The sequence below is a fragment of the Aspergillus alliaceus genome (genome assembly GCF_009176365.1).
Source record: "Aspergillus alliaceus strain CBS 536.65 unplaced genomic scaffold BDW43scaffold_18, whole genome shotgun sequence".
Classification (NCBI taxonomy): Eukaryota; Fungi; Ascomycota; class Eurotiomycetes; order Eurotiales; family Aspergillaceae; genus Aspergillus; species Aspergillus alliaceus.
The window spans coordinates 37,103-64,673 of NW_022474701.1; the positions used below are offsets into that span (position 1 = coordinate 37,103).

The 27,571-nt window shown below is 48.8% G+C and overlaps 8 protein-coding genes across 8 annotated transcripts; 4 read left to right on the plus strand and 4 right to left on the minus strand.

Annotated features, from left to right (window-relative positions):
- Positions 1 to 925: 925 nt before the first annotated feature.
- Positions 926 to 3,791, plus strand: BDW43DRAFT_299761 (uncharacterized protein; the record flags this gene model as incomplete). The annotated part of the gene is made up of 6 exons (XM_032044776.1): positions 926 to 994; positions 1,061 to 1,393; positions 1,430 to 2,166; positions 2,620 to 2,905; positions 2,977 to 3,145; positions 3,211 to 3,791. 6 exons carry the CDS (start codon positions 926 to 928, stop codon positions 3,789 to 3,791), a joined length of 2,175 nt encoding a protein of 724 aa, XP_031900921.1.
- A 976-nt stretch (positions 3,792 to 4,767) lies between these two features.
- On the plus strand, positions 4,768 to 7,643 carry BDW43DRAFT_299763 (putative sister chromatid cohesion factor (Chl12); the record flags this gene model as incomplete). The annotated part of the gene is made up of 2 exons (XM_032044777.1): positions 4,768 to 7,163; positions 7,214 to 7,643. 2 exons carry the CDS (start codon positions 4,768 to 4,770, stop codon positions 7,641 to 7,643), a joined length of 2,826 nt encoding a protein of 941 aa, XP_031900922.1.
- A 175-nt stretch (positions 7,644 to 7,818) lies between these two features.
- BDW43DRAFT_274167 (uncharacterized protein) lies at positions 7,819 to 8,617 on the minus strand. The gene has a single exon (XM_032041705.1). It carries the CDS (start codon positions 8,180 to 8,182, stop codon positions 7,931 to 7,933), a length of 252 nt encoding a protein of 83 aa, XP_031900923.1. The 5' UTR covers positions 8,183 to 8,617; the 3' UTR covers positions 7,819 to 7,930.
- Positions 8,618 to 10,341: 1,724 nt separating this feature from the next.
- Positions 10,342 to 11,454, plus strand: BDW43DRAFT_62351 (glutathione S-transferase family protein). Its single transcript, XM_032050313.1, has one exon. It carries the CDS (start codon positions 10,632 to 10,634, stop codon positions 11,298 to 11,300), a length of 669 nt encoding a protein of 222 aa, XP_031900924.1. The 5' UTR covers positions 10,342 to 10,631; the 3' UTR covers positions 11,301 to 11,454.
- Positions 11,455 to 14,035: 2,581 nt separating this feature from the next.
- rscE (putative RSC complex subunit (RSC8)) lies at positions 14,036 to 16,394 on the plus strand. The gene is made up of 2 exons (XM_032050314.1): positions 14,036 to 14,653; positions 14,706 to 16,394. The coding sequence occupies exons 1-2, from the start codon at positions 14,216 to 14,218 to the stop codon at positions 16,149 to 16,151; spliced, it is 1,884 nt and encodes a 627-aa protein (XP_031900925.1). The 5' UTR covers positions 14,036 to 14,215; the 3' UTR covers positions 16,152 to 16,394.
- Positions 16,395 to 16,637: 243 nt separating this feature from the next.
- BDW43DRAFT_299766 (uncharacterized protein) lies at positions 16,638 to 19,033 on the minus strand (the record flags this gene model as incomplete). The annotated part of the gene is made up of 2 exons (XM_032044778.1): positions 16,638 to 18,755; positions 19,013 to 19,033. The coding sequence occupies 2 exons, from the start codon at positions 19,031 to 19,033 to the stop codon at positions 16,638 to 16,640; spliced, it is 2,139 nt and encodes a 712-aa protein (XP_031900926.1).
- Positions 19,034 to 19,395: 362 nt separating this feature from the next.
- On the minus strand, positions 19,396 to 21,459 carry BDW43DRAFT_310448 (DEAD/DEAH box helicase; the record flags this gene model as incomplete). Its single annotated transcript, XM_032046942.1, has 2 exons — positions 19,396 to 21,138; positions 21,202 to 21,459. 2 exons carry the CDS (start codon positions 21,457 to 21,459, stop codon positions 19,396 to 19,398), a joined length of 2,001 nt encoding a protein of 666 aa, XP_031900927.1.
- A 1,122-nt stretch (positions 21,460 to 22,581) lies between these two features.
- BDW43DRAFT_299768 (GPI inositol-deacylase) lies at positions 22,582 to 26,312 on the minus strand (the record flags this gene model as incomplete). The annotated part of the gene is made up of 6 exons (XM_032044779.1): positions 22,582 to 22,813; positions 22,869 to 23,095; positions 23,147 to 23,312; positions 23,360 to 24,596; positions 24,791 to 25,640; positions 25,716 to 26,312. The coding sequence occupies 6 exons, from the start codon at positions 26,310 to 26,312 to the stop codon at positions 22,582 to 22,584; spliced, it is 3,309 nt and encodes a 1,102-aa protein (XP_031900928.1).
- Between the last annotated feature and the right edge of the window lie 1,259 nt (positions 26,313 to 27,571).

Genomic DNA, 27,571 nt, shown 5'->3' on the forward strand with positions numbered 1-27,571 from the left:
CTCGTACACTACACCAGAATCGGTATATTGTTATGTTCCGATTTATTTCAACATATTTTATCCCTGCAACGTCGTATTGCGGTTCTGCCTCTTGCCTTTTCTTTCTTTTTCTTTCCCCCTTTCAATTCTCTTTCCCATGCTCTTGAGGCAATATCTTTGCAGAATAACCTTCGGAGCGCCTTAGTCTATAGAGGGTGGGGGGACTAATTCTCAAATATTGACGTGTGCTCCACATAAGGGGCCGAATCGTGTCTGGTGAACTCGGCATTGATGTCCAGCCACTGCTGCAATGACACATAATTTCCATAAAATAGTTGAATCTATGAAAATATATATTTCTGGGTATACCGATTACCCTGCCCTATAGAATCAGTAGCCCATAGAATGTGCAGTACTGGGAATTAATCTTTTCCCTTAAAGTTGCTGCCAACAAGCCGAGCTTCTAGGCTCCACGTATAGACTGGATAGGCAACAGCACTTCCCTTCCTGTATACGATATGCAGTGTATACTTGGGACATTTTACTTTACTGAGGCATTTTTTCTTCCCCCTCTTCGCTTGACGGCCGGTTCATCTGTACTACCTTGCTATAGCAACGGCCTAGATACCTTTTCATTATACTCCGGGTTCTTTGGAAGCTTTGAGCTCAAAGTGTGATAGAGGTCACAAGTTACATTTTATATATGCCTACCATATCATGATTCTTTCCATTAACCCTCCAAACTAAACTGACGATCATGAAGAGTAGATATGGTGGCTTTATGCTGCCGCTTTAAGGGAAGCAAGATGGATGACTAACCGGCCCAGGTCGATGCCAAGACCGGGCAAATTTGTTCACCGCTTTCCTATGAATTTTTTTTTTATCACCATTATCGCAGACTTCGAGACGAGTCGAAATCTGCAGCAATCTACAAAAATTAGCAAAAATGGTGTCCTCGACCGCGGTCACGACCAAGGTGGCCTCTGGGTCTCCCTACCAGCTCGAGACGAGCCAGGTATGTAACCAATACCTCCCAGAGTCTACAATGACAACATGATCGCAGTAGTTAATCTGCTAGCAGGTTTCCAAAGCTTCTTCTGCGCTTTTGCGACACATCAAATCGAAGCAGTTGGACAAGGAGAAGTCAGCAACTAAGAAGACTCTTATTGGAGACAACGACGACTCCGACGATGAGACACCACTTAACAACGAAGCAATCTGGCTCGTAGTCACCACCAAGAAGCACGTTGTCGACAAGAACCGCTTGAAGCCCGGGAAGATCCGCATCCCACACTCTCTGAACGACTCACCCAATCTCAGCGTTTGCCTTATCACTGCCGACCCGCAGCGCGCGGTCAAGAACATCGTTGCCGATCCGTCGTTCCCTCAACATCTGACTTCCCGCATCGATAAGGTCATCGGTTACTCGAAATTGAAGGCTAGATACCAGAGCTTCGAGAGTCGGCGACAACTCCTGTCAGAGCATGATGTTTTCCTGGCGGATGACCGGATCATCATGCGCTTGATTAATACCCTTGGAAAGGTGTTCTACAAGTCCAGCAAGCGGCCAATCCCTGTTCAGCTCGCCGAGGTGAAGAAGGTAGATGGCAAAAGATTGAAGAAGGACCAGAAGCCGAAGTCAAAGGAGGAGGATAGCACTTTTGCTACTCCTGCCATAGTTGCGAAGGAGATCGAGAAGGCTCTCAACTCCGCGCCTGTCCAGCTGGCTCCCGCCACCACCGCCGCCATCCGTATTGGTTCCTCTAAGCTTACTTCGGAGCAGCTGGCTGAGAATGTGGAAGCTGTTGTCAAAGGCTTGACTGATAGGTTTATTTCGAAGGGCTGGAGGAACGTCAAGGCTATCCATATCAAGGGCGCCAACACTATGTCCATGCCTATTTGGTTAGCAAACGAACTGTGGGTTGAGGACGGTGACGTAATTGAGGACGCCGCCGAGGATGATGCGAAGGCCCTTGAAGGTGGCAAGAATAAGAAGCGCAAGCAGATTGCAGAGGATGAGAAGCCACTTGAAGGGAATAAGAAGGCTAAGAAGCCCAAGGCTGCTGATGAGGATGATGACGCTGCCGCAAGGAAAGAGAAGCTTCAGAAGCAGAAGGCCAAGGCCCTGGAGGATGGCAATGCCAAAACTACAGAGCCCGCTACAAAAGCTGGCAAGAAGAAGAGACAGTCGACTTCATAATCTATTACTAGTATGGTGTTCTATTATATTGTATTTGTCAATTGTAACGATGGGTTATCTGGCGGCGTACCGATGTCACGTGTGTCGATTTTTGTGATTTAGACAAAAGGCGTGTTTGCAATACCCTTTGAAGAGAAAAAAAGTTACTATTGCTACAATGCTTAGAAATTTACTGTGTAATTGGAATGTATCCATCACTATACTGATCTAAATTTCCGTATGTAGCCATGAGGAGGCACATGTCTTATACCGCCTTCAGTTAACCGAGCTCTCCGAGGATCGGCGGGTGCTTGGCGGACCGACGATAACCACCCGCCCGCCAAAAGCATCGGCAGAACTTCACTACTATGCTGTTGTACCTTCTTGTTGGCAGCCCGACAAGAGCCTAGAGCAGGTTCTCATAACTGACACAAATATATCATCATGATCCCAATCGCAAGGCATTCGGCCCTTCGTGCCGTCCGCTCGCAACTCGCCCCGCGGGCTTTCAACCAGCCGACAGCCTCTGCGCTCGCCCGCCTTCTCTCCACCTTGGCCGTCCTCGAACAGCGTGATGGCAAGCTTCAGGGCTCGTCGCTCTCCGCGATTGCGGCTGCACAAAAGCTAGGAGGACCTGTTACTGCTTTTGTGGCTGGAACCGGCGTTAAGGGAACCTCGGCTGCGGAGGCAGCTAAGATTAAGGGCTTGGACAAGGTGGTGGCCGTGGAGAGCGAGGCCTACGAGAAGGTACGGGGTTTCTATATGGCTTTGAAGAGTAGAATTGCAATGCCAGTGATCTAAACAATGTGCAACTCTAGGGCCTCCCGGAGAACTACGCTCCCCTCCTCGTCGAGAACATTAAGAAAGGCGAATATACCCACATCATCGGCGGCCACTCCGCTTTCGGAAAGAGTTTGCTCCCTCGTGTGGCAGCTTTGCTGGATGTTCAGCAAGTGTCCGATATCACTGGGATTGAAAGCGAGGATAGTACGTATCAGGAAGGCCTAGGCCGATTATGTTGTCGATGAGTCATATGCTGATGGTTGGCGCAGCTTTCGTCCGCCCTATCTATGCCGGAAATGCCATTCTTACTGTTCAATCGAGCGATCCTATCAAGGTGATCACTGTGAGAGGCACTGCCTTCCAGGGTCTTGAGACTGAGGGTGGATCTGCAGAGATTGTTGAGGGAGTCGACCCGAAGGCCCCAGCCCAGACCGAGTGGGTTTCTGAGGAGCTTGCCAAGTCTGAGCGCCCCGACCTGGGTACCGCATCTCGTGTTGTGTCTGGTGGCCGTGGCTTGAAGTCGAAGGAAGAATTCGACCGGGTGATTGTGCCTCTGGCTGATACGCTTGGAGCCGCTATTGGCGCTTCCCGTGCTGCTGTTGACAGCGGCTTCGCTGATAACAGTCTTCAGGTTGGCCAAACTGGCAAGAACGTTGCACCTCAGCTGTACCTCTGCGCGGGTATTTCCGGTGCTATCCAACATCTTGCTGGTATGAAGGATAGCAAGGTTATTGCTGCTATCAACAAGGACCCTGATGCTCCTATCTTCCAGGTTGCGGATGTCGGTCTTGTCGGTGACCTTTTTGAGAAGGTTCCCGAGTTGACCGAGAAACTGAAGAACCAGGCTTAGTTTAGCTCGTCACTCTTGTGTTCTTGTATCATGATTTCCTAGTTGTCTCATGCGAGGTCGATTATACAGTATACCATACATCTTTTAGCGCTAGGAAATTTCAATTAGACTCCTAGTTCAGTATCCTATACTTGTATCATCTTCATGAGCATCATCATCAGTGCGTTCGGCGCAGGAATGATGTACTTTGCACTGGAGCTATCTGCCTTTAGCTGAGTAGTTAAATGTTTCCATTTAACTACTCAGCTAATCTCATCCTTATTGTATTGAGGAGACTGATACTAAGATGGTGGGGAGAACATTACACGGCCATTAACAAATTGATTATTATAAAAGTAGAACAGTACTAAAGTACGGAGTATCCGGGGATCCAACTTCAAAGCTGGACAATGTAGTGAGTGACGTGACATACTAGCCCTGCCAGGTACACTTGACAACCCATTTTAGGGTTAGCGCGAACTCGCCGGGCGCGTCGGGCGCGTCGCATCACCCACTCCATCTAATCAGTCCACAGATAGGTACGGCATAGAAGATCCAGGATATACCCATTGAGTAATACGGAGTACAGCACTATCAAGATACGAAATGTCCCCTTGAACGCTTTAATGACATCGCCGCCATCCTCGTTTCCCCCCTCGTTTGACCCCGCCTTCCATCTCCACTCTCAGGGACCAGACGATATAGATATACTCCCGCCCGACGAATCTTTCTCCGACGAATTCGAAGCTATACATCTGCAGCGACAGGAAAATATTCGCAACAAGGTCGTCATTCTAGACCGGGCTTGGAATTTATCGGATGTGTTTCGCAGTGACGAAGATATAAGACCTGGTATGCAGTCGCATAGATAAGAGACATGAAGCATTCTGACGATGATATAGAAACTCCGACGAAACCCAAAAGATCACAATTAAGAAACGTGAACTCACCCAGCTGTCCCTTGGTGCTTCTACCGTCTTCGCCTCCCATTGCCAAGATGCCGTTTATATCGTCACCGGTTGCCTTCCCATCGAGTGCCCCCTCACCGACGGACTCTCAAAAAAGAAAAAATGAAGACACTCCGTCGGCCGAACCCAAGCGGCAAAAGATGATGGGAGGGTTTCTGGACGACGACGACGATGAGGAGGATGATATGGACGCATTTGGAGAAGCCCATCTAAGGAGCCAATTCGAAATCGAAGATCAACTTATCGATCAACCGCCTGCTGCGCCAACAGAACCCGTCAAGCTTTCGCAATTAGCTCAGACTTCTACATCTACACTTGATTCAATACCCGCTCCAATTACGTTGCCTATGTCGTTTAGTTCATCGCGGAGGGGGCCATCGATTCAAATAAAGACTTGCTCGGGCAAGACACACAACGTCTCATTAAAGAAGAGTACAGCCCCGGTTTCTTATGAGAGGCTTGTTGCCAGTCGCTCTACCACGGCTCCTGGGAGAGCTCAAAAGAGTTATTATGGTATTGATATACATAAGCTCATGGACGAAGCTGCGCAGGAGGCTGCGCAATCAAATTCGTCCCAGCTACCACCTGCTCCTGCGGTGCAACCGTCAATTGAAACTGCGGTGGGAAATCAGAGTGATATGAAGAAGGCAACGATAATGTGGACTGAGAAATATCGAGCTCGTAGATTTACCGAGCTCATAGGAGATGAACGAACGCACCGATCTGTCATGCGCTGGTTAAAAGGGTGGGAATCTATCGTTTATCCCAACTTGGCTCGATTGAAGCCAAAGAAGACAGGCAATGAAGAGGAACGATCTCACCGAAAGGTGCTGTTGCTGTGTGGTCCTCCGGGTCTTGGAAAAACGACACTGGCCCACGTTTGTGCCAAACAAGCAGGCTACGAAGTACTGGAGATCAATGCCAGTGATGACAGAAGCAAAGATGTCGTGAAAGGGAGGATTAGAGATGCACTCGGTACGGAAAACGTGAAAGGAATGAACGTTGAAGTAGGCGAGCAAAAGGTTCGGAAAGCTGCGCGGCCAGTCTGCGTCGTTGTCGATGAGGTAGACGGTGTTGTTGGCGGATCTGGTGGTGGTGGCGAGGGAGGTTTTATGAAAGCATTGATTGATTTAGTTCTTCTTGATCAGAGGAACTCGTCACGCTCATCCGAACAGAACGCCACTATCAGAAAAAAGAAAGGAGACAAATTTCGGTTCCTGCGACCCCTCATTTTGGTTTGCAACGATGTTTACCACCCCAGTCTGCGGCCGCTTAGGGCATCATCTATTGCCGAAGTGATCCACGTTCGCCAAGCACCTTTGGAGAATATGGTTTCGCGGATGAGGAGTATCTTCAATATAGAAGGGATCCCGGCCGATAACGACGGAGTGAGGCGGTTATGCGAAGCTTCATGGGGGGTTGCCCGAAGGAAGCAAGCCAACTCCAAGAACAGCGGAACGGCTGAGGGCGATATCCGAAGCGTACTTGTAGCCGCAGAATGGGTGGCACATAAGCTTAAATATGAGAGCTCAGAGTCTATGCGACTGACAAGAAATTGGCTTGAGCAAAACATTCTTAGCGACACCGCAGGGAGTAATACATTTTTCAAAGGCCTAAACCGCGGTGGCGTGCGTGACATCGTTGATCGAGTTTTTACAGAAGGGGCTGGATTTTCGGACGCACCTGTTGGCGTTGAATCCTTTCATGATCCTTATGATAGAGACGCGAAGGCCCCCGTGGGTGTTGCCGACCTGAAGAAACGTCATGCTATCAACAGACTACGTGAAATGGTAGATGCTAGCGGCGATTATGACCGCTGCGTCACAGAGTGTTTCACTTCATATCCTTTACAGACTTTTCAGGACGACACATTTCTATCCAAACCCAATTCAGCATACGACTGGCTGCATTTCCACGATACCATCTCGTCTCAAGTTTTCTCTAACCAGGATTGGGAACTCACGCCATATCTCAGCCAGTCCGTTTTGGCATTCCATCATCTATTCGCCTCCACCTATGGCAAGCGCAAAGTAAACGAGGCCGATGAAGAGGACGGCGAGGAGCATCCTTTTTCTGGGCCTAGGGCAGAGTTTGCAGCTCTCGAAGCTACGAAACACAATCGTGCCGTTGTCACCGGTTTCCAATCTTCGTTGTCTGCTCCGCTCTTACGGCTTTTCCGAGCCACGGATTGTTTGGTCACAGACCTCGTCCCCAACCTCATGCGGATGCTATCGCCTGATGTGAAACCAGTAGTTGTACGAGGGAGTGGAGAACAGAAGAGCACTGCCAGTGTACGTAAAGAAAGCGAGCGGGCTCTCGTGCAGGCAGCCGTCCGCGTCATGGCCGGGCTAGGTGTGACCTTCGAAAAAGTGCGAGTGGAGGGCGAAGGTGGTGCATACGGGGGATGGGCATATCGCATGGAGCCGTACGTTACTCTGGAACCTTGAACATGACTTGAGACTGACCACCCAGCAGGCCATTGGATTCACTCGTATCGTTCTCAAAGGTCAAGGGACACGCGTCAGGGAACACTAGCGCTGCACCAGTTCGCTACGCCGTTCGCCAAGTCCTCGACCAGGAGTACCGCAAACAGACGGTGCGAAAACAATCCGAAGCATTGACTTCATCTACAGTTCCCCAGAAATCAGCGCGCAAGTCTGCAGACGGCCAGGCGCATGGCGATGAGCAAGAGCCCAAGAAGTCAAGCCGAGAAGCCGGTGTCAAACGCGACTTTTTCGGACGAATCATCCGCGAGCCTTCGCCGCAGCCTGCAGACCCGAATGAGAACCTGGCGCAGAATGAGGCTTCAAAGGCAGGCAGAAAGGCTTGGGTAACGTATCACGACGGGTTCTCCAATGCGGTGCGCAAACCCATCTCGATGAGCGAATTGCTTGCGGGATTATAGTCGTGGATACCTAATATTATACTTTAATTTAGTATGAAGACATGATTGCATATTCCTTTATTCCACAGCTCAAGTGTAGTTAATCACCTTGTTCTTTGATTTACGTGCTGCCCGGCTGCCTACCGAGGTCGGTCTACTCAATTACCACATTACGAAAAGAAGCCAAGATCCCAAATCCCAAGTTAGACCATCTATTATGTCCCATTAAGCATTCAGCCCTATCTAAATAACCGATTACCAGTTCCCAATACCTACAAACCAGGGCAAAATATCCAAACAGCCCTATCTCAATTCCAAACAAAGCGCAAATGATGCAATATAACCATCGTCAAAGCCAATACCGCGCCTAGACGCCATTTTGCCCCAAAAGATAACAAAAGCGAGACCCATAGATGCACCGGGCAGGGTAACGTCATCTCAACCAAGCCGTCATGTATTCCCAGCATTAGTGTTCGATCCCCCTTTCCACCCCTTGATCGATATGATATATCTGATTGCCCCCCTTCACCGCAACGCGAGATACGTAGCGAGGACTTCATAGCTTATTTCTTTCTTGGTGTGGCGATTGGTGCGCTTTGGCTTGGAGGGATTTGTGCTTGTTTTTGCGTCGGTTGTATTCTTGGAGGAGAACCATTTGTTCTTGGTGGGTTCGGGGCCGGTGCCCTTTAGGGTTGTTGTTGTGGAGAGGAAGGAGTGGGTTGAGGCCGAGTCATCTGTGACTGTGGCAGTGGCCGACTTTGTGATGTTGGAGGACATTGTTGCTTTAGAGGGAGAGGTAATGGATGATATGGCTTGCAGGAATGGAGGACTGTTTGTTGGTTTGGTTTGGTTTGTATAGTTCGGAATGGAGGCTTGCTGTATGTAGATATAGATAGGGAGGTAGTAGATATAGTAGTGAACTCGATGGAAAGTGACTCAATTATCTTTTGCAAGTGAACTGTAATCAGTGAATGATAGATAGAGCAGTGGAAGGCAAGAAGATTCTTCCAGGTCTATATATACCCAACTTTCTCTACCTCATACATTCTCCCTCCTATTCCGTCGTATTCGACGTTACTCCGACGCCTTACGGAGTACCACAAACCCATAGAAAAAAAAAAATTCCAGGCAATCGACCCACCCAGGATAGGTTGTAAGGCTTAGCAATCCCGTCCAACCAAGCGCATCATCCATTCTACCCTTCCGAAGATTATCCCCACCAGCCAGGTGGTGCCCGATGGAGTGGAAATGCCAGAGATGCGTCATGGCGGCTCGTGTGAACCCCACACGGCCAGTCTATTCTAGTATACCAAGAAGCGAAGGGCGCAATCAACACGAATACATTTTAAAGTCGGTGAACCTTTTTTGGGCCAGAATCCGAATTACTCATATCTCAGGCTTGCCAATTAGCTTACCAAAGGTAGTTTTTCGTATTTCGTTTGCTTTGTTTGATGGTTCGGTTTGGCGGGAACTGCTTTTGGTCAGTCAGGGTTCGGGCTGGCCAGTCTCGTTTCACGTCGACCGTCCTTTTGGAGTTTAATTTTTAAAATATCTATGGCATTAGAAATCGTATTTCACAGACGGGTCTCGACTCCACCTGCTGAGAATTTGAATCTAGAGTCATTCCCGTCAAATTTAGGATAGGGTTAGGTCTGCTGACGGCCATTGGTGTAAATTTTTCGTGACTCCGATGCAAGACTTTCTGAGCTCCGTGGAGCGATCTGTCAGAACCTTGAATTGCAACATATGACGGCATTCATGGCAATTACTGGATATGTTTTGCAGGCATCTAGACTCCGATCTGTATACAATAATTTGTATAAAAGGGATACTATACTAGGAATGGGTGGTTCTATTCCGATGTACGGGCAGTCCGAACTCCGACGTGTCCATTTTTAGTCCGATGGAAATCAAACGTTTCCGAATTGGTATACAAGATGAGGACCTGTCGGGATCAAAGTAGATGATATCAGACATGAAATGCAAATTCAAGATGATGTGATGTGTGGTGATCAATAGAGAAAGGGAGATCACATCACCACCGCAAATATGTCCCGATCGGGAAGCTGTACTACTACTAGTCTATGATCTCTGCAAGATCTCCTATGGTTAGGGCTCATCTCATGCAGTATGCATTATATAGCATGTGTCAGTGAGTCACTGCATTGAACTTATTCATGGCATAAGCTTTCTATGTGTGGTTATAATATAATTTATATCATATAGTTTTGTGATTGATTGAAATATCACACAGACTACTATTCCAGTGTTTATCCGAATTTATATATATCCATCTCTAGCCCTCTCAACTCAACAACGATATCCCTCCTTTTACTTTAAAATATCGCTAACTGTACAACTATTTGTTTCACATGAAAATTCCTCAGACAAACTCACTATTCTAGGGATTACTTCGGATTTAAGCTAATGCCTAGAGTGACAAGTTGAATGTCAAGGAGACTATCACCAAGCCGCCTCGCATATTATCTCCAAAGGAGCGCGTCACGCCTCGAACACGCGACAATGTCAACTTCTGAGAAATAAGAACATATGAAGTTTCGTTCGGCAATTAAGACGGCGAGTAGCTTTTTCTTTGAGTTCTAAATAGCATGCGGCTGAATATTTGGAGTTTCCACGGTGCAGATGTTGATTACAAAGCAAATGGGGACAAGTCAGATCAATTGACCATTGAACTCAACGACAACCACAACAACCGGTTCGGCTCCGTTCGATAGCATTCGATGTCCGAGTTGGAAGCATGTCCTGCCTCGATTAACTGGCCCATACAGATCGCCATCATGATTGATTCAACCTAAAGGCCAAATATCTATGCTGCATTTGTCAGCGTACGGGGTTAGGTGGTGCTTGGCACTCATCCAGATTCATTATTTAGAGCGCCGGATCCCTCACAGATCCCTGGTCAACTACTGCAACACTGCTACCTAACCTTGCTCTTCTTTAACATCGAACCAATCATTTCGATTACTTTCGGCACAATACCTAGTCAAAATGTCACTTAAGCCTATCATCCTCCACGGCCATGCGGCAGGTCCAAACCCCTGGAAGGTAGCCATGCTCCTCAATGAACTCGACATCCCCTACGAAAACAAGCACCTGCAGTTCGAAGACATCAAGAGCGAGCCCTTCTTCAAGCTCAACCCTAACGGCCGTGTCCCGGCCATCGAGGATCCGAACACGGGAATCACTCTCTGGGAGTCTGGTGCTATCCTTGAATACATCGTCGAAACCTACGACAAAGAGAAGAAGTTCAGCTTCGAGGCCGGTACCCCGGAGTACTTCCACGCCAAGCAATGGCTCCACTTCCAGATGTCCGGTCAGGGCCCGTACTTCGGCCAGGCAGTGTGGTTCACCAAGTACCACGTCGAACCGGTCGAAAGCGCTCGGGTGCGTTATGTCAATGAAGTCCGTCGTGTGTCGGAAACGCTGGACAAGGTTCTCGCAGACCGCGAATATTTGGTCGGCGGAAAGTACAGTTATGCGGATCTCTCCTTTATTCCCTGGTTCGGCATTATCCCCTGGATCACCGGGGATGTGATTAACCTGGAGAAGGACTTCCCTCACCTCAATGCCTGGCTGGAAAGAATTAGGGCTAGACCTGCCATCGCCAAAGCGCTGGCTGAGAAGGCCGAGGCAACATCGAAGATGGCAAAGCCTTGAACAGGAAGGGCGAGGTGATTGCGCAGCAGCCCGATTCGAGAGAGCTAGCCGGTCCTTGCTCAATGGACGGGATGTGCGATTTGTATTTAGAATGGGCTATCTTTAGTCTGAGATTAATGGTCATGATATGGTTAGCAATCGAGGCATTCATGGGATTTCGTAAAGGTCCGGTCAATTTTCTTGCTAGAGAATAAATGATGTAAGATAATCTGGATGTGATAGTTTGATTCGAGAAATTCCATGATTTCGACTGGTATTTAGTACATGGAGGAGCTTGATTGTGGGGAGGGAAGGAAGAGACAAAATGCATGCCCTGGAACGAACGTGGTGAGTGGAGGGGAAAAAGGAACCGAGCCTGCGAGGCCTCTAATAATAGGCACTTAGCCCGCTATTGCCTCAGAAGGGTTTCTATGATAATCAACGAACAAATATCTCTACAAACAGATCTTAAGATCTTAAAGGCGTTTTCTTCCCACTCTTTTTAGATAGACTAGAGGTCGCCAGTCTAAATACGGGAAGATCTCCAGTTGGTTCCACCCCTCAAGGGTCCTGCATTTCCAGTGTTTGACTCGCCAATTTTACCTATACTCAGAATGCCATTCTGCAACCCCATTGAGACAGCTATATTCGGGCTTGGTACGTTGGTAAGCAGGTGCGAAAAAAGATCCTATTCGGTACCGTCATCGAGGCTTACCTCAACGCTCTCAGGTGGAAAGTTTGATTTCGCATGCTTGCTTGCCAAACTGATGACATCGTAGACGGAATCAAGGAGTCTTATTCTATCGAGGAACCTCGGTCTGGACCCTGAAGCACTGGCTCGAGATACAGGTGGTTACCTAGGGTTACATGTAAGATGCGGCGACCAGTGATTGGGAGTGTTTAAGAAGAGGAGAAGTTAGGGCTGTATACTGGCAATTGCTGGAAAATCCGCCATGGTTGCGATTTACTAAGCAGGTCATGTTAGCAAAGCTGCTGGGTTGCTCTGTAGCTTGGCTGATTGCATGTCAGGGGTTGCAAAACGTAAATTAGACAGAAAACTAATCAAACACCAGGTGAGTATGGGAATAATTTGGATAGCCAGATCCAGCTGGGGAACATAGACACATATTATAGGGGAGAAGCGAGACACCCCTCCTCCTCGCGTAATTCTCAGCAGACGTGTTGGCGATGCAGGAAAGCTGAGGCATGGCCTGTAAAATGGTAATTCTCGGCATCCCTATGTTTACTTGGTTAGTGATTGCTCACTCCGTCTAGATGCCCTTGTTAGCCACTACTATAGAACGTTCGATATTGCGGATGCAAGGCTAGCCTGGCCAGTTTCTATGTACGTTTCAGTCTAAGATATACGTCGTCAATAGCTGGAGTATGGGAGCTATGTAGGAGAAGCTGACGATATAATAGCGTCCGGAGTCAATGTTAGTATGGGAGGGTGCGCAATACCAAGGCGCAGAAAACATCAAGACAGCCTTGACCGTGAGTGTCATGCCCCGAAAGGATTGCGTAATGAATCGTTTATATCTGATTCGTCACTTTGCCATTAGAAACCCGAGTTAAAGGATGTAAAGACTCAGGTTGCTAGCATAGACGCTACACCATCTCCTCAATCAGGTGTGCTGATGACTGTTATTGGAAATCTTGCCCTAAGCGACCCTTATGCTAAATTTGACTCTAACTGATGCATGGTCTTGGACAAAATAGTTCGACGGTGATTACGACAAGCCATTCAAGTTTTCGACGACTTTCCACCTGCAATCTCTCCCTGGACAGCCTGGTGGAGTTTTTTATCTATAGTCAAACCTTTAAACCCTTTGATAAACTGTACCTCTAACCTGCCAGTGGTACATATAGTGAAAGGGATTATTCATCTTGTCCCGGGACAGGACCTAGGGCCCCTCTAAATAGAAATTACCATGTATAATAGAGAGCTTTCCTAGTCTTCTGTCTGTTAGATCATAATTCTATTTACATGATCCTTGCACAGGGATTTAGGAGTTTACAGCTTATCAATGGAAAAACAATACTTCGTTTATTACTGAATACTTGTTTATAGTAAGTGTTATTTTTTTCATAGGAGCGTTTAAGCGTATAATAACCAACCAACAGGGGCTACTGTGGTCGTCCGTAACTATGGTCTTGGCATTCACACTCACTGACTTTGATTTCAAAATAGAATACTCCTCCGCCAAGGGAAAAGAATGAAAGTGCTGAATTTCGTTTCAACTTCTTGATTAGATCTATTCTCGACACAACTCTCACCTTCTCTACCATCATTTCAGGGCGGCATCGCGCGTCTTCCAGTACTACTAGGTACGAGGTAGAGATATACACCACCCGAAAGCGGTTTAGCGCGTCTGAGGCTCTTGGCGCGAACTTTTGGAGCGACGGCCGTGTCGCGACAGTTGCACCGCTACTGAGCCATCCTTCTCATCGTCACCTCTCTCTGCTTCTCCCCGTTTGGTGTCACTCCCGCTTTTTATACCGAAGGTCCAGCTTGCCACGCTTACTGATAAACCAGTTGATTCGGGGTTGCATCTGCACCCTGTCATCCCCTCCATTGCCTTTCTAAGCAGAGACCCCTGCTCCGCTGCCTGCGACCTCCGTATCTTTCTATCATCACTACTAGTACAATATGGATGAACATAGCGTCGTTTCTAGCGGTGGTATCGATGATATTCACTCCGCGACAGCAGCCCAAGATGCCCCAGGTGAAGTGATCAATCCCTCCGGTGGGTTTTGCCTCTCCCCTGACAGAATGCGGGTTCTGCCAACATTCGCAAAATCTTATGCTCCGAATCGCAGTCGCGTCAAGAGTTCCAAGGAAATAACATTTGAAATTCCCAGGCACTGATAATTCTTTAGATGCTCCGGCCTCACCAAAACCTCACAACACCGAAGGCGAACAGGAGGATGAGGAGATGGGCGGCACAGAGACTGAACCAAAGAAAGAAAGCGAGGGCGCTGAAGAAAATGCCGACGGCACCGCGCAGTCCGGTACCGAAGGTGCTACAGAAGACCAATCTGGACAAGGCAAGTCGTCGATCGAATCTTCGGCGCGCTCACATCTTGTTTCGCAAACACATGCCATCATTCTTCCCAGTTATTCCACATGGTTCGACATGCACACGGTTCATCCGATCGAGAAAAAGGCCCTCGCGGAGTTTTTTAACGGCAGAAACCGGAGCAAGACTCCCGCAGTCTATAAAGATTATCGGGATTTCATGATCAACACCTACAGGCTGAACCCTATTGAGTATCTTACAGTCACCGCATGTCGCCGCAACCTTGCCGGAGATGTGTGTGCGATTATGCGCGTTCACTCGTTCTTAGAGCAGTGGGGCTTGATTAACTACCAAGTGAGTAATGTTTTTATGTCAACTCTGACCCATATTCTAACACACATCCAAGGTTGATCCCCAAACACGGCCGTCCAATATCGGACCTCCCTTCACTGGTCATTTCCGAGTCATTGCCGATACCCCACGTGGCCTTCAACCGTTCCAGCCTGGACCAAACCATTTCATCAAGCCCGGAAAGCCTCTACCGGCCACTGAGCGTGCGGCTTCAGCTACACCAGCCTCAAAGGCCGATCTCAACCTCGAAATACGTCGCAATGTCTATGACGACAAGGGCAAGGAGATTACCCCCGCTGCTGAAGACAAGGAGAAGCAGACAAACGGCGACGGCTCCACCAATGGTGCCACGGGCGACTCGGTCAAGGCGATGGAAAGCGCTTCCAAAGAGCCCCGAAAGAAATTCCACTGCTTCTCCTGTGGTATCGATTGCACTCGACTCCGATTCCATTATGCGAAATCGACCCCAGCCACTGCTAACGCGTCCGCTCCGGATTCGAAGTATGATCTCTGCCCTAACTGCTTCCTACAAGGCCGCATGCCCTCCAGCCATAGCGCTTCAGACTTTGTTAAGCTCGAAGACAATGCGTACTCCATCATTCCTGACAAGGATGCTCCATGGTCTGACTCCGAACTTGTGCTGCTCCTTGAAGGCCTCGAGAATTTCGATGAGAACTGGGAGCAGATCGCCAACCACGTCGGCACCAGAACGAAGGAAGAGTGTGTTATGAAGTTCCTGCAGCTTGAGATCGAGGACAAATACGTGGAAGAGTTGCCTGATATGAGGACCGCTGGTGGACGGGACCCTATCAGCCAGGCTGAGAATCCAGTTCTGTCGGTGGTCGCCTTCTTGGCCCAGATGGCAGAGCCTGCCGTGGCTGCAGCTGCAGCTGGCCGCTCCGTGGAGGAAATCCGCAAGGAACTCCGGAAGCAGCTTGAGAAGGGTACCGAGAAGAGTCAAGACAAGGGCAAAGAAAAAGAGGGATCTGGAGTGAAGACGGAGGATTCCATGGATGTGGATACCTCTGCCGTTGAGGTTGTGGAAACTTCTGATAAACAGTCTAAGGCTTCGCTCCCCACAGTAGCACTTGCCACCTCAGCAGCCCGTGCTGGCGCCCTTGCCTCTCACGAAGAACGGGAGATGACCCGCCTGGTCTCCGCCGCTGTTAACGTCACACTGCAGAAATTCGAAATCAAGCTGCAGCAATTCAACGAGATGGAAGAGATCATTGAGGCTGAACGCCGGGAACTTGAACTGGCTCGCCAGCAGCTTTTCCTTGACCGGATGGCCTTCAAGAAGCGCGTGAAGGAAGTCCAGGATACTTTGCAAACCGTTAGTCTGCAGGGACCCGGCGAAGACTCGAGCAACCTTCTTGGCGAGGTTGCAACGACGGGAATCGGGAACCGCTTCAACTTCCAGCCTGCCGGTACTGACGCACGGGCTGGTGTACAGCCTTTGAGTGCGGAGGGAGGTGCTGACTATAAAACCCTGGACCTGTAATGGGTGAATGGCCCTCCAATGGCATGCATAAATGAAGAACATTTTGAAAAAAAAATATGAACTATATTTCCTCACGATGCAACAGGGAGGTTAGCAGGTTAACATTATAATATCCATGTATTGTACCATAAATATCCTAGGGCCAAAGGGCCAGATACCAGGGCAAAAAGATCTGAGGGGAACTCGCCGGGGCTGTTTGGGCGATGGATTGATGGATGAATGATTGGGGTTTGGGTTTACTAGGTATGATTGATTGCTACTCAGCTAGGAAAAGGCGCAAACTGTTTTGGAGTTTAGAGTATCTGTCTGCGTTCAACTTTTATCTCAATCTGATTGTTTGATTAAAGGTGAAATGAAATTGTTGAATTGTTATTTTTTATGCCAAGCATGTAGTGACCAAGATAATACAAAACATCTATCATACAAAATGCCTGAGATGGTGACATCGGCTGTATGGTATATAGCACGGTTAGATTTTTGATATGTTCAATCACTGGTCCAGTCAGTTGGAGTCATCGGCTGCGAGTATAGAGGCATGCCGTCGTTATCGTCCTGTTCTGAGGACAGGTATCTTCTGAGTGCGAGAGGAAGGTCGTCGTCCGAACTGGAAGAGTTGTCTTCCTGCTTAGGCTCGGGTTTTATACTACGGCGGGTGAGTATGGGGGATCGGTAGGCGGGTTTGATTAAGGGTGAGGGTGGTTCTGAGTCGTCTGTTGCTCTCTTGTTTGGTGCTTGTTTTATTTGAGGTTCGGCGTCGGACTCTCTTAAATGGGAGTCTTCATCTTGCGGGATAGGTTTGTCTTGATCTGGTGCGTCCATTTCCATATCTTGGCTGTCTTCACTTGGGTTTATGTCCTCAGTAGGTTGTACATATTCACCGGAGGTTGGATCGGCATAAACTTCGTCAGTTGGCTTGCCATGACCATGTTCTGAAGGTGACGGGTCTCGAGAGCTGTCAATGCGTCGCCGTTTTCGTCGCATCTCTGATATCTCTTCATAAATATCATAAACTTCATGTCCGTATTCTTCCCAATCGCTGTGATATAATGTACTTTCACGCCAATCGACAAGTTCTTGTTTCGATTTGCGCTCACCGGTTGGTTTGCGTGTTTTGCTGTTTTGACTTTCTTCCTTGATGGCAACGAGAAAAGACGGTGCGGGTCTGTCTAAGGCTTCCCAAACTTCTAGCTCTCCGAGACAACTGGCCTTCTGGTCTTCTTGTTCGGCGTGTTCATCTTCAATATCTAATGGAAGTTCCTCGTCTGAGAATTCCGGTGATGGGGGTGCCGGCGGGACTGGGGAACGTCTGGGCTCGAATTCACTTCTACTCTCATCGTCGTCTTCACCACTGTCTGTTTGTTCGCCGTCTGTCTCTCCCCAACGTCTGCTTTCTGATCTGTGTCTGGATGTGCTCCGATTCGACTCTGCGTCAATTGCGACCTTTCCAGACAACATATCTTCTACCTCATCATGGTTGAGACGGACTGATTTCCACCCTTTCCGATGTCGAGAATCTTTAACTTCTAAGCTGCATCGTCGTGCCAGGCCAGTCCAAAAATCGTATCCATCTCGTTTCATCTTCAACACGTCCAGCGCAGTCCTGATGTCTCGGGACTTGACTACCTTAGCCTTGATATTACCCGTTTCCCTCATATTGCGTAGCCGTGACATGGCGAAAAAGAGAGCCGACTGGATCAAACGGCGCGTCACACTAATAGTCAAGGCATAAAACTCCGCCAATGCCTCAGCGGTCATAGCAGGGGACTCGCCCGCGTAGGCTACATTCACCCAATTGTCCTCGAATCTTTGACCCCCAAAATTCATAAAGAAGCGTTCTGAAAGCCGGATCCATTTCGGGACGTTGAGTAAACCAGCTGTATGATAAACGCTCGAGCCGGCCGCCGGGTGACTCCCACCTTGCGACTCAATTTCTTCTACCAGCTCAGCTTTTTCTCGATCGATAACCCACATATCGCGATGTTCATGTCGTCCGGCAACATTTTCATCCTGTTCTTCCTTGAGCGCTACCAGCTCAGCATAGTCGTCCAGCATATCGCAGCATTCCCCGCTTAATTCCTCCGCCGCAGGCACATCTCCTAGCACGATTGTTCTACTATGCCGATCCTTCAGATGCTGCCATTCCAGCCCGCGATGCAGAAGCCGGAGATATTCCTGAACCTCCAGCTCTGATTTTGTGCCAATAGCGTGGGCGATATCCGCGATACCATCCTTGCCTTTTTTATCGAGGACGCTGAAAAATATTTCCTTCTCTTTCGGCGTCCAGATCACGATCCCCGCTTGGGTTGATTGGAAACGTCCGGAACCGATCTTCGTCTCGGATGTGAGCTCGTCAGTTGTTCGTGCGAGGAGATCGGAGTACGCGCCTACTGACTCTTGGCTTAGCGACGTCTGTAAATGCTCCAGCATCTGCACGCGAGAGGGCCGTTTCGGTGCTTGCGCCAGTCTATATGAGGAGTCCCCATTGAGCTGGGTGAAGGAGGAGGACAGTCTGGTCTTGCGACTCAGCGGAGACGAGCGAAGCACTCTGGACGCTTCGTTTCCGGTATCGATATCGGAATCGGATGCTTCATCGTCTTCCTCTGGCTCGTAAAGGCTTGAACTGCTCATTGTCGGGTTGGTCCAGAGGGGTACACCATCGACATGGACTCTGGGGAGATGGCGAAAACATGCCCGGCATCGACCGATTAATTGAGCATAGTACAGAGTACAAGGCAGGATGTGCAAAACCTTCTGGAAAAGCAATGAGAAAAAGGTGATAGCTTGAGGGGATCCGTAGAAATATTTCTCTGATAAGAAGGAACGTTTGCACTGTTTGCTTCTCCGCTGGACTTATCGGGAACTAACTTTTTCTCACTGTGCATAGCGGCTCTGCTCCAGCCGTACAGCTTAGTGTATATATACATACTAAATAGGATTCGGTGAAATAGGTAAAGGAGGTTGCTGACCTGCCATATAATAAAGAACTGTAATATATTTTTTTTTTTTAATTTACTGTCCCCTCTTGTATAACTAGTAGAGTAGCCAGTGGAGCCAGGAACCTAGAGTTGCTCATAAAGCAGGTATTCAACTATTATGCATCGAAGATATGGTCAGCGGCACAACGATTATGTATCTTTCTTATTCTTGTTTAATTTATATTATCAGCAGACCGGCCGCGCGAAATGAGGGAATACAGCCTGCCATATTAATGATCTACAAAAGAGGAAAATATAGTACAATAATCTCACATCAAAACAGGCCCAACTTGCACTTTCTCCCTTGCGCGTAACTCTTCAAGCTCCCTAACCCTCTCCTCTTCCTTCTTTCTTCGTTCAACCCGCTTCTCGAACCTCTTTTTGCCCCCGAACTTCAACTTTGTTATTAGATCCGTTGCCTGGCCCCTCGTCAGATTCTCTGGCCGGAGCGTCTCCTTCCGCAACTTGGCTTTGTTTAGGAAGGTCAACTGCGCTGAAGTGGCGGGACGGCGCCGCCAGGGCTGCAAAGCGGAGATATACCGCTCTTCGAATTCCGATGCAGCGAAGGTATCGGCTGCATGGACGGCTGATTCGAGGTCAGGCCCTGTCGCAATTAGACGGGCACGGGTATACTGAGTTGTTCCTATGGGGGATGTGAATTTTTTGACGTGGTGGACGTTCCATGCGGGTGATTGGGTGTTAGCTGGCGAATGTTGGGACGTGAGACCAGGATCGGGAGATTTCTCGATTGTGATCCAGCCTGTTGCCTCGGAGAGGAGGTATTTGTTTTCTCCGGTGCGGACCCAGGCGTAGTGGCTCAGGGAACGGATGTGTTTTTCGGATTTCATGTCGAGAATGAGGTCGTAGATTGTGTCGTACTTGGTGAAGGTGAGGTTGACGTCGTCGAATGTATCTGGGTCTTGGGATTGGTCAGGGTCTAGGTCTGTGTATTGGGGTTCGTACTTTTTCTTTTTCAGCTCTTTCCCGTTGGCTTTGTCTAGGATTTCGTCTGGGTGTAGGCCGAATAGGGTTGGCGTTGAGAGAACGCCGGTTCCCAGGGTAGCGACCATGTCGATGATGTGGCAGTCTTTTTTGCCCGGATGTAAACGTAGTCCTCGGCCGACCATTTGAATGAGAAGGTTGCGGGATCGAGTCGGCCGCGCGAGTAATACACAGTCGATGTTAGGGATGTCGGTGCCTTCCGTGAAGAGGCCGCAGTTTAGGAGAACCGGATATTCCTGGTTTCTGAAGCGGTGGAGCTGGTCGTCGCGTACAACCTTAGGTGTCTTGCCCGTGAGATACCGAGCATCGATGCCGGCCGCACGAAACGCCTCAGTAAGCTGTTTGGTATGCTCGATATCAACGCAGAACCCCAATGTCGACTTGCACTCCTGCGCATTAGCTAGCCACGCCCGCACGGTTATGTCGTTGGTTCGATCTGTATTCACTGCCTTGGAAAGTGAACCGATGGCAAAGTCACCGAATTTATCTTTCTTCACACGAGAGAGGTTCGCTTCCGATTGCACAGTAGTGAATACAGCATTGGCTAGCCATTCCTCATCAATCATGTCCATGTAGTCCTTATGGTAGACGATATGGTCAATGGCTGCGCCTAGCTTCAATCCATCCGCGCGCGATAGCGTTGCCGACACGCCGACCAACACCGGCGAGTCGCGCGATGCCTCCTTCAATTCAAAATATTCGAGCACTTCTCGGTATGACGGCGCAACTATATGGTGAGCCTCATCCACTAGGACCAGCTTGAATTGCTTTGGATCGAACTTGGTTATGCGGTCGCCAGTTGTCAAGCTCCGCACCGATGCGATGACGATGTCTGCGGCTGGAGAAGCTTTACTGGTGCCCATTTCAATATCGACGGTTCGATCGGGGTAGGCAAGTCGGCAATGCCGGGCGGCCTGTTCGACAAGCTCTCGTCGATGGACGATAATCAACGTTTTGTTGTCCGTTTCATTTCGCGGGGGTATACGGCCGATCAACTGCGTGAAGATTACCTGGGAGAGAGAGGTATTCAGTTAGCAAAGTCCGAGCCCACATACTGTGTAGTCCGTACAAACCGTTTTGCCAGCCCCCGTCGCCAATGAGACTCCGAGGCGCTTATGGCCCTGATCCAGGTGGTCAAGCACCGACTTGATACATTCTTCTTGGTAACCCCGGAGGACTATCGCGGGCGACTGGCGTGCCGCGGGAGGAACGGTAGAACTGGGGCGGCGTAACTGTGGTTGGAAGATCCTAGGACTCCAGTATAGTCCAGAGGGTCTCTGGAGGACACGCGAAATGGGAACCCATCCAAATTTCCGACGAATATACTCCATTCAGCTGCCATGCATCGAGTTGATGATGGTGTAAATTGAGGTAGTTCACCTGCGCTCCATTCCAATTCGTTCCTATTATGGTAGGCGGTCTGTCTGCATGACCACATGAAACCTGGAAATCCTACTGTAGTACATACGACTTGTCCTTCTAAAAACTACATAGTCAATAAACTGCTTCTGCTAAGGCGCTGATTGGAGACCCAAGGACCCTTAAAGTTTCAGAACGCTGATCAGAATACTAATTCGACTGCTACTCATACCGCCAGTGACTAGCCAGGGGAGGAGCGCCTAGTGATATGCATGCATAGTCTCTACTTAATTTTGAATAACAATTTATTTGATTGGCCAGAACGTTGCCCAACGTATCATTTTATAAGATCAAAAACTGTCGAAACCCTGGCATAATGGGAGTAATAATCGACCCTGCCAGCTGAACTGGTAGAACAGCCACATATACATACATAGTAATCACAACTCTCTTAAAGAAGGAAAAGAAATACTACCTTTTCATGCGTCACCGTCCGCAGTTGGAGCTGTTATTACTCGCCGAGTCATCGGAGGCCAGAAAACAGTCATCGTAAAATAACCCGTTAAAACTGTTGAACTCTATTCTTTGAATTAGTGGTTTTATTCAGAATAAAGTGAAGTACTTTATGTATGGAAATACTATATGAAAGATACCTGAATCTGAGCAGGCAAGGCCGGGTATAGTAGATATAGTGGATGGATAAGTGTACTGCTTTGGTAGGGTGGACATTGATTCATGAGCACGGATAAAACAACTGGCAGCATCATAAGGAGAGGTATTATGTATATTCTAGGAACACCTTATGATCGATCTATATCCAGACCCAAGCGTATATACAGACGTTAGGGCGTTTAAAAAAAGGGATGGGAGCGTGCGTCGAGTGGATGCCAAGTACATTTCACGTTATGGAATTGTCTCGTTCACTCGACTAGAAAAAGCGAATAAGAAATAAGATCCTGTACAGGCCGATTCTTCGGCGAGGAATAAAACACCACCCCAAGTGTGAACTCCGTATAGATATGGGTCTTGAGACTAGAAAATGCGACAAAGACAAACAGCAATGAGAAGTTGAAGGAGATAGTAAGGTGGTGTTTTCATGGCTTTTTCTTCGTGTGGCTTCCCGACGTAGGGGCTTGCACCGCGTCATCTCCTTCTAGGATTCGCCAGAGTCGTGAAATGGAAAATCCGCTGGCAGAGAAGTAGATGCCGACTAGCCAGGCGGCGAGGATATTAGTAAGATGGTGAAGGAGGTAGGCGTACGAGACGCCATAGATCGCTGAATAAATGGCAATGAAGAAGAAGAGGATGGAAGTGACATGTTTGAAGCTAAAGTCATAAGTTACTATCCGTTGGTGCCTTGACTGTAGTGAGGGAAACTCACCGAGTGGTGACTCTGGGGATCATAGTTCCAGTAGTCATGGCCTCCACAAGGAGAACAAATGGCATAATTGATAGCACATTATGATGAGATGAGAATGGCATGAACCAGTGCACAACTAGATTATGGGCCCAAACGAGGAGAACCAAAGTATTTATCGGCAGAACCCACAGCATCAAGAGGAATATCGAGTAAGAAAGATTGGCGAAGTTATAATGAGTAGTGGATTTCTGATGGATATTAGTATGTTGACCGGTTGCGAGCAGGGGATAGAAGCTTACAGCCTCTTTGGCATGCCAGTTAGCCCGGACACTGGTTGCTAACTGCACAATACAGGCCACCATATATGCGAATTGATACGGAATGACTGTCGACACAAGGGCTAACAGAATGGCGGAATTGACCAGTCGTCGTCTGGGGCTCGCGGAAGAAAAGATCGGAAGGTTTCTATGCATGATTAGTAGATGAAACTATACAAGTCTAGATTGACCTACCCTTTCTCATCACGTCGGATATAGCCCGACTTGCTCCTCAGAAAACCGTAGATGGTGGTGAGAAGGAAGAGAAGAGCGAGGGTTACATAATTGATCATGAGGCATACTCCAACACTTATCAGGCCAAACACAGGCACTAGAAACCAGAAGAAAGCGTCTTGCGAGCCCAGAAGGAGGTCGTTCTTGGTGAAGTCAATTGGGGATTCAGTGGAGTTCGTACGCCAATGGAACGGGTCGTCAGTAGGCGGTAACTTAGTAGAGGTCGCTAGGGAAGACGCCAGCAGCGACATGGCTAGAAGGAGAATAGGTAGGGATGATCGCAGAGCACTGTCCAGACCTTCCGCAAATGTGATAAAATAGCCGGTCTCGTCGTACAGTTGGAATTGCTTACGCAGGACCAGGGCCACAACGAGGAGCGGGAAAGCCGCGAATACAGTCCGATACCGCATTACCAGCTCGCCGAGACTGCTAGCAACATCCACCGTCAAAGAAATGTCAACCGTAGAATCGCAGCTCGGATCTGTCCAGAGGTGAAAAGAAACCCCGCCCAGTGTCGCCTGGTCGCGAAGGGGTGGAGGCATAAAGGGCGCCAACCCATGCAGGTTCACATTGACATCCTTGACATTAACGAAGAACTTGGATTCATGCGGATCTGCAACCGACTGCCGCAAAAGGGGGGCGAACATTTCCTGCTGTTTCCCATGGCTCTTTCGAACGATCTTGAGTTTATAGTCTAGGAGGCTCGAGTGTATAGCGGGTATGTTGAGTTCCGTAAGCATGGGACGGTTCGCTGGCAGACGGACTTTCAACCCGGCACTAAGTAGGCTCCCCAAACCCAAGCGAGCCCTGATCACCGCATCCGAGCTATCTGAAAATTCCGCCAGCACGAAGCCCTTCGTGGGCGTGTTTGCTTTGTCAACGACGGCTACGAACTGGTGCTCCGCGAGGTCCTCCAGATCGTACTGGAGATACGAGAAAGGCTGAACCCGGTCATAAGGACGTTTCGAGGAGTGTGTCGAGGCCGGCAAGTGAATCCCATCTTCGGCGGCGTTTTTACAGGCGAGTCGAGTCGAGCCGGAAGTGCCTCCGGAGAAGTCCATGTTCATTGAAAATGCCGTTGCAGGTTTCCCATTCTGCAGCGGGAACACACTACAGAAGAGAACCTCCAGGCTCCCATGATCCCCGGATTTATCGAATTGCTGATTCGTAAGAAGGGTGAACTTCTTGCCCGATACGCCTTGTGGGGGGATTGGCAACAAGTGAACATTGGGTCCTCTGCGGTGACCCAAATCGCGAAGAATGAGTCGTTTGCCTTGCGATAGAATCGTATTAGACCGATCTTCCAGTGTCAGAAGAGTGTTCGGTTCTGGTTAAGAAGAAGTTAGCTTGCTAACAGTTTGAAGGGACGCAAGACGCGCGAGAAAACAGTACCCTTTCGCGGAAGCGTCCTCTCCGTTACAGTCTCCAAACCGGTCAAATACCATTTCTTGAAGATTCGCATCCGCTCTGCCCTTGGTTTCGTCTGTGTGGCGCGTCGGGCATCGACAACTTCAAACAAGGATTTGATGATCACTTTCCGGAATTGATCGCACCAGGTGATAGACAGGTGATCCATTCCGATCCATACATCGGGAATGGTGGAGGTGAACACAGTAAAACCATGAGTCTCGGGAACGAGAGACGAGATGCTGGCATAATCTGAGGGCACAACAGTATCGCGCGAACCGCCAGCAATGGAAATGAGGGTCACATGCCACAGAGGATTGTCGTTGGCCCACGTCTGTGAGTAGGCTTCCCGCCAATAATCGTTGATTTGCTTATAGGTCTGAACGATATCGGAATCAAACGAGACGGGCGGTTTGGCATGGGGAGCAGACATGGTGACAATCGAATTGACCGAGTTCGCTTGATAGTTCGTCATCGTTAAGGCTGTTCGCGCAACGATGCCACCCATGGAGTGCCCAATGAGGACAACCGAGATCGGATCTGGTAGCTCCGGATCTCTTCGCGAGCGTCGCGGATCATGATAAAGGGACAGGATATAGGCCACGGCTTCATTGACGTATTCGGCTTGGTCGAGTAGGGTTTGCCCATGGAAGGCGGCCATATCCTCGTTAAAATCGATCATAAAGAAATCTAGGCTTCGAGTACCAGTGTTCAATCGTTCTTCGTCATGGCGAACCACATCGTGGTAGTGTCTCGACGCTTCGGCGGCTAAGGATCGGACCTGCCGGTAGCTTCCAGCATTTCCGGGGAGAAACAGGACGGGGACTCCATTCAACTATATTGAATTGACGCTTAGCAGAGTCTTTATTTTTATTGTGACGTAAGAACAAGACACGCAGAGTCAACGTACCCCGAGATTCTCCTGATTATACTCATCCACGCCTCCCTCCCGGTAGAGATAGAGATTATATTTGCTGGCAAAGCGCGTATGCTCCGTGTCAAACCCCACCATGCGAAGGAAAGTCGGGCTCATAACCGGGATTCCACAGCCATCCCCACCAGTCTGACGAAGTGAAAAGGAGCGAAGGATAAAAAAGAGGAAGATCGAAGCGATGAGGGTGGTGAAGGCTGTCGGAATGGAACAGGGCCACGGACTGCGGAGGCGGGACGGTCGATACCGGTGCGGACTGCCCGACGACGCCTCCATGGGCAGTCGTTGCGAGGCCAATGGCATCATGACGGAAGAGGACTTGCAATCCGGAGGAATTATAGTGGTCGACGAGGATGGCGGCGTCCTCCACATGCTCGAGTTTCGGGACCTGGGGGTTGAGGCGCCCGTGGCGTCTCGACGAAGGTCGAAGCTGGTGCCTGTGCGGGCTACCTGCGAACGCGATTTTTCCGGCGTGTCGGTGACATTGGGACCATTACTTGGTTCTGTGGAAGTTCGAGAGCTTAAGGAATCTTCAGCGTCGTCCTCGCTAGGCGAGCCAGACGAACGTCTGTGCATTGGAAGAAGCGGAGATCGTAGTACTCATCCAGCACGCAGGAGCCGATCGATCGCAAGTTCGGAGGAGGCTTCGGCGACGAGTCTAACGCCAGCGGCACGTAGTCAGGGGATAAGAATCAAGGAGACAAAGAATGTTCGATAACGTAAATCGACGAATAATTGGACGAAAGACAGATTGACCGACCGGGGTAAAAAGAAAAAAAGAAAAAAGAAAAAAGATAGGTGGTTGGTTGCGCCGTTCTTTTTTTCTTTTTTCTTTTTCCTTTTTTTTTTTTTTCTCTAATTTAACGTTTGCAGAGTACGTAGGCCCCCCTAGACTAGGGAACGAGGCCGAGACCAAAGGAAATGAACGAGCGGCAGGCCGACCGAGGCTTGGAGAAGGAATGCAATATCATGTAAGGAAAATAGTACCTGCGCCGGAGGAAAAGCGAGAGTGAAGAAAGAAGAACTTGAAAGAGCAATAGGTAATCAAAGAAAAGAAGAAAAGAGAAAAAACCGAAAGAAAGAAAAGAAGAAAGGGAACAACGATCAACACCCTGGAAAGGAAGGGGCGAGGTAGGAGCGCAACATTAAGATCCTACTCGATAATCCCAATACTCTATCTTAACGACCAGGAAAACCCGTTTCCGTCTGTACTTGGCGGATGCGCGCGGCAATACTACTAGTGACCCTTTTTTACGATTCTTTCTTCGCTCTGCATCGTATGATCCTAATCTTATCTCCTCTTTAAATCTAAAATAATATAGGTACAGTAAGGAGATACATTATATACAGATTCATATAGGGTTAACATGCATCAATACATAAATGAGTTACAACTAAACTTAGTGTTTCTCGCGAGATGGGACCAAAGACAACGTCATCTCTTTCTTAGTACGTAGGAATTACAGGGTTCAAAGGGTACAGAGAGTACTATTCTTGCCATGTTCAGTGAATGAAAGTGAGAGAGAGAGAGGGAGAGAGAGCACGCCATTCCTCGTCATCCGTCAATAACTCAAAGCCAATCATTGGAGAGTAATACCGCATAACCCGATGTGAGCCATTCCAAGGAACATTTTTCTCTCTTGGCCTAAGACAAGCAACGTAAGACACACGTCCTGTCAGCAACAACCTTATATGATTTGACCGTCAGAATGCGGGGGCCTTTTTAATGCCCGGTCAAGACATAAAAGGGGGGTGAATTCCCCGACATTTCAGCAACTCGGATTTGATCCATGATTTCCTAACCATGGTTGGCCGTTGGATAGGTTTCATTCAAC

What these genes read in the sequence shown, in the direction of transcription:
- rscE (XM_032050314.1), top strand. Translation starts at nt 14,216, where the DNA reads ATGGGCGGCACAGAGACTGAACCAAAGAAAGAAAGCGAGGGCGCTGAA. An exon ending in GGGGCTTGATTAACTACCAA is followed by an intron (nt 14,654 to 14,705) that starts GTGAGTAATGTT and finishes CACACATCCAAG; the next exon opens with GTTGATCCCCAAACACGGCC.
- BDW43DRAFT_274167 (XM_032041705.1), bottom strand. Translation starts at nt 8,182, where the DNA reads ATGAAGTCCTCGCTACGTATCTCGCGTTGCGGTGAAGGGGGGCAATCA.
- BDW43DRAFT_62351 (XM_032050313.1), top strand. Translation starts at nt 10,632, where the DNA reads ATGTCACTTAAGCCTATCATCCTCCACGGCCATGCGGCAGGTCCAAAC.